General features: G+C 35.0%; 1 protein-coding gene across 1 annotated transcript in view; it reads left to right on the top strand.

Annotated features, from left to right (window-relative positions):
- LOC111866256 (probable 39S ribosomal protein L45, mitochondrial) overlaps positions 1-5771 on the top strand; it is a 15500-nt gene continuing 9729 nt past the window's right edge. Inside the window, exons 1-3 of the mRNA XM_023855034.2 lie at positions 1-444; positions 949-1065; positions 3648-3857. Of these exons, the coding sequence (XP_023710802.1) occupies positions 403-444; positions 949-1065; positions 3648-3857 (369 nt within the window). The 5' untranslated portion in view covers positions 1-402. The remainder of the gene's footprint in view (positions 445-948; positions 1066-3647; positions 3858-5771) is intronic.

Below are 5771 nucleotides of genomic sequence, written 5' to 3'. Positions count from 1 at the left end.
AGACACCATCTGCACCGAGCTGGAACGCGCCTCGAATGAAACGACTGAAACGGTTCAGGCGGTTCAGGCCGCTTCAGGCCATTCCGTCTTCACGTTAACGATACAGACAACCTAAGGGAGCCTGTGCGTTAACGATACAGACAACCTAAGGGAGCCTGTGCGTATGTGGGGCTAATCCGCTGATTGGCACGGCTTCGGTGACGGGAATTTGCGTGAGAATTTTTAACGCTAGCGAAAGCTTGATTGCAGTATGTTTATTTCGTAGATAAGACGTGCACAGATACGTACTATTTATCGCTATTTATTGTACCGTCATATCCATAATTTACTTACACATGTTTGACTGCGGGAAGGAAGTATTGAGTCAACGGATGTGAATAGAATTGAAACTTATTTGTACCAATGTCTTTCTCTGTTATGAATTTGTACATAAAATGCTCTCAGGTAAGTAACACACCGTAAATTAAAGTATGAAATTTTGCAATTCGAAGAGGTTATGTGTTGCGAGTGGAACTATCAGTGACAGAGAAAAATGGGTTAAGTCACTAAACATAGTTTAGGAAAAGAGAAAGAACGTTATGCAGTAGCGTACTTAACTCAGAATTTAATTTGTCACTGTATGGGAAGTATGGCGCTTCAATGACATGACCCAGTTATTGTTTGATCCCTTTCAGAAGGAGAATTTTTTGGTGAACGATCTCATTTTTTGCCTTAACCAAATTTCCTTAACATCGCTAATTCTAAAGGGTTCTGCTGATGCTGTATTAAACTTGTTATTACTGGGTTTCAAGACTTCATTAACTGTATAACATTCTGAGCAGAACACTAACGTTTTGGAATTTTAGGCAGTGTACAAAATGCAGAATCTCAGTAATACTAAACAACAAATTTATGTTTGGTTTTAACTGCAGCCAAGTAATGTTGTTATTGACTACATTTTAATTTCAGTTTACACCATTTGGACTGTTAACACCATGTATCAGAGCAGCTGCAGCTAATTTGGAGTTTGTAAGACATGGCAGTAAACATTGGGATCCAAAGTTCAAATGGCATCGAACAAGAAAGGTAATGTAATGGGTAAAAAAAGGTAAAGCTGTCCCTGTAACAGGCCGTGAAGGCCCATAAGGGTGTAAGATTTTGAGGCTTCCACATTTTCTCTAGACAGTTGGCTTATAGATGGTGGTAAGGTTGTCAGTCGTATTCGCCTGCGGCCCTTTACCCCTTAGGAAGATTCCCAGTACTAACTTTTGTTAGAGGCTGAGTTGACCCCAGGCCCATAGTGCGAATTAAAGAATTAGGTCAATTGAAAAACATCCACCTCATCAGGACTCTAACCCTCTACCTTCTGGCTGGTAGCATAGTGCCCCAACCAACCACGCTACCATGTGCCCCTCCCCAAAGAAGGTAATATTAAAGTTAATACATAAAATATAATTCTATTAATGGTTTATAAGTCCTTGCATTCACATGGTGCTTAGGATTGTCAGATTTGCATCATAAAAATATGGGGTACATTTTGTGCAAGAGGATGGGGGTCTGACTGAGCAATTAACTCTAGTAATAGAACCATAGGATTCCATAATGTTGTATTTTAGCGTCCTGTTGCACTGATTTTCATCCATGATATGTATGTAATGGCCGTCTTGTAGTGCACTCAATTTCATATGTCACTTCCTACTACATGTTTCGGCAACATAGTGCCATCTTCAGGTTCGTTATTTACGCTAAGCTATTACATTGTTTGCCATCTTCTGTCTTTCATAAAATTATTTATAAAGTACATTATTCGTCAACTATAATAAAATTTGTATATACTAAAACTTGTTAAGATTATTCATCTATATGACTTAATTCAAACTCGCGTATAGTATGGTTCGTCCACTGTGGGAGTCGTTTCTGTGATGTGTCCTTCCTTTTTGGCTGCGAGTGTTGTAATGTTCATTACAACGCTCGCACAGAAACGACTCTCATAGTGGACGAACCATACTATACGCGAGTTTGAATTAAGACATATAGATGAATAATCTTAACAAGTTTTAGTATATACAAATTTTATTATAGTTGACGAATAATGTACTTTCTAAATAATTTTATGAAAGACACAAGATGGCAAACAGTGTAATAGCTTAGTGTAAATAACGAACCTGAAGATTGCACTATGTTGCCGAAACATGTAGTAAGAAGTGACATATGAAATTGAGTGCACTACAAGATGGCCATTACATACATATCATAGGATTCCACGTCACTACCAGGAAAGCTCATCTGTATGAATGATCCCAAGCCATTTCAGTCCAGTTCATATCTTCGCAACCTTTCCTATCCACTTTGACTAGTTCCATTTTCAGGGTTCCAGATATACAATTCAAATTTGTTAGCTGCTTAATGGAATACTGGTACATAATATATGTCATATACTTATTTTTTGCCACCAGACTATTAATTCACCCATTATTGTGTCAGTGAGCATATTTTCGAGCTTTGCATACATCATATTTTCTGAAGTCCCTGTTCAGTGTAATTTCCTTATCCTTTTGTCTTCTAAGCAACTACTTTCCATATAATTCCCAGCCAAAGTTTATATGCATTTCTTCATTCATTCATTCATTCATTCATTTCCTTTATTTTCCATATATCGATACAGGTAAGAAATCTAGGATGTGGAAATGGTTGCTTTGAAAATAGATATATCAAGATACATATAGAAAATTACACGAGTCACTAATCAAAATCACTTACATTAATTGATTAACATAAAGAATAATATAAAGTAAAAAATTTAATAAGATAATTTAAAAATAACTTGCTATAAAACTTGAATTAATACAATTTTATTTAAATTATTACCTGTATTAACTGAATTAAATACATTACAAATTTACACACTGATGACCAATTATGTTGATAATATTCATTCATGGAATAAAAAAAAATGATATAAAAACCTCTTCAATGCAGATTTAAAACTTCTCACATCAGTAGCCAACATTTGTATTGTTTGAGGAAGATGATTAAAATCTTTAATACCTGATATGTATGCACCTTTATTGTATTTGTAAATCTCATTGTTAAAATTAAATGTTTATTATTAATTGTGTATAAAAGTAATGAATATATGCACTGAGTGTAGAACGTCATCATTTCCAAATTCTTAAAAGTGTCCCTACAATACTCTCCTGGTCTAGAATTCGTTATAATTCTAATAACTTTCTTTTTCAATAATTAATCCCAGAAATTTTGTCTCAGTCACATTTGTGACTGGGATTGTTAAATTTGTTAAATTTATCTGATCATAGTTAATTTGAGTAGTGATGTTATAATAATTCATAGGTCAAAACTCAACATATTGAGTCGCATTAAAATTCAAGGTAAGCAAATTAGCATTAAACCATGTATTTATTATATCTCTGAAAGTTTGATTGAGATTTATTTCAAAGTTTTACTTATTAGTGTCAGTTACTGTAATACTGGTGTCGTCTTGCAAATAATACATATATAAAAGCTAGTCTATTTTGTTAATATATTTGTTTCACGTCCCATATTTTCTTCAATTATTCCTGACAGGAACCTGAATGCTATAATTTTTATTATAATATCGATATGGTTATAATAATATGTGGAGGATTCATTTTTATTATAAATTTAAGGTGGTGAAAGTGAAGCTACCAGACTTTGAAGACAGAAGAACAGAAGATGATATGACACCAGAAGAAATTAGATCTAAGATGAAAGAAAAAGGAATTCAGCCTCCAAGACCATGGGTAGAACGTCCATTTTACATCAGTTGCACAGGTGGAGTGTTTGAGCCATATGTGCCACCTGAGGGAGATGGAAAAATATCCCCTGTAACTGTACATGTGAGTATAAATAGCACCTGATAACATAACTTGAAGTTTCTGACACGACTGACACCAAAGCCTATAGCTGGACCTGATTCTTGGCCAGTTTGGTCTGATTTATAATAATCACAGCTTATTTCTTAAAGATCCATTTCAATATTGTCCTTTCATTTCATTCCTGACTTCCCAGTGGTTGACTTTAAAGACACTTCTTCCTCAAATTTTATACTGATATTAATTTTATTTTTATCTCAACTGTCTTTTGGGATATAATGACGTGTAGTCTGTCGAGAGTGAAGCAATGTTTCTTGCTTGGCTTATTCTTGAGCACTGAAGATCCTTTGAAATATTGGATGACTTTCAATGGATTACACAGCATTATATCCCAGAAGGTAATACTCTTCATATCCACTGCTGTTAGAATCTCAAATCCTACACAGTATAAGTACATTGTGTAACTTCTGTTCAGTATATAAAAATGTAACATAAGTTAATGAACTCGTGATAATATGACTTAATGACTTGACTTGATGAATCAGTAGCATGTGACAATATTTTTTTGTTGTACTGAAACACAAAAGAGGCATTCCATGTCAAATCAAACAAAGCTCTTAACCATGTTGACACTAGTTTTGTAATTTTTATTTTAAAAGTACATGTCCATGAAGAAGTAGTTCTGCAGATTTTCAATTCTTTATTGTTAAGAAGTCCCTAGATAAGGGTATTTTTTAGCATATGGACGTCTTTTTTCATAAATATCTCTTATTTAAAAAGTCAGAAGTGTAAAATTTGGTATCCAGCAGTAGTTTTTCTTGGGGAATCTTTTGATCCAAAGTGTATACATGAATATGATATAGTTTGGCAGTTACAGCCTTTGTGCAAGTATCTTTTAAAAATTAAGAAATGAATGTGTGATTACATTTAAGAAGCTGAAACTTGTATTACCCAGTACAAGGGACACTAAAACAGTGGATTTTTCACTGGAGAAAAGTACTTTTTAAATATGTAGGCAATAAAAATTTCCTCATTAAGAGATGAAACATGCTTCAAAACTTATAAACACAGTGATCAACAAATCACTTGACATTAACAATCAATATACAGTGGAAACTCGCTTAACGAGCACCTCTCATAATGAGCAAAACAAATTATAAAAAAATGACTCACTTAACGAGCGACGAGAGGGGAGGTCCCGGATTGTGCGCTTGCTACATCAGTCTGTGTTTAGCACTCATTCCGCTAGCGTCTTAGTGTTGCTTGTGATCACACATTTTTCCAAACTTGTGTGATTTTTTTTTGTGCAAATTTTAATAACCCTCGCAAAAATGTCACCGAAGAAAAAGCTGCAAAAAGACAGCCATAAGAGAATAAAAATAACCGTAGAAATGAAAAGTAAAATCATTGAAAAGCGAGAACGAGGTGTGAGTGTGGCTGATCTAGCACACACATACAATCGGTCTACATCAACGATTTGCACTATCCTCAAGATCAAGGACAAGATTAACCCGTTACCGTGGTTCGACGTGTATGTTTCGTCAGGGATTTAAATCGTCTGGGGGGGTTCGACGTGTATGTTTCGTCCAGCTGCACACGTATGTTATAACGCCCATAATAATTGATGGTTTTGCTGTAGATTGTTAGATTTTTCACTGGCCTGTTGTCAGGAGGACTGTATTTAATGACACACGCGTTTAAGAGCGCTAAGTCGTCGTTACATATGCCTGTCTTGCAGCAACGTTCCTGTGGCTATTGCGAGCTGTTTCTGTTATGAATGATGTGTTTTGTTTTCTCTGAAGCTATAAACACCAGAGACCTGATATGTGCTGGTGTTTATAATATCATATTGCCCTGAGCTGGCTACACTAACACATTCAATTGGAATTCTTAGAAGAGGGATGTACAAAAATTTATGCCTGCAAGATCGATTGCTTT

This window comes from Cryptotermes secundus, unplaced genomic scaffold, assembly GCF_002891405.2.
Source record: "Cryptotermes secundus unplaced genomic scaffold, Csec_1.0 scaffold940, whole genome shotgun sequence".
NCBI lineage: Eukaryota > Metazoa > Arthropoda > Insecta > Blattodea > Kalotermitidae > Cryptotermes > Cryptotermes secundus.
This window is presented reverse-complemented; position numbering and strand designations above follow the sequence as displayed.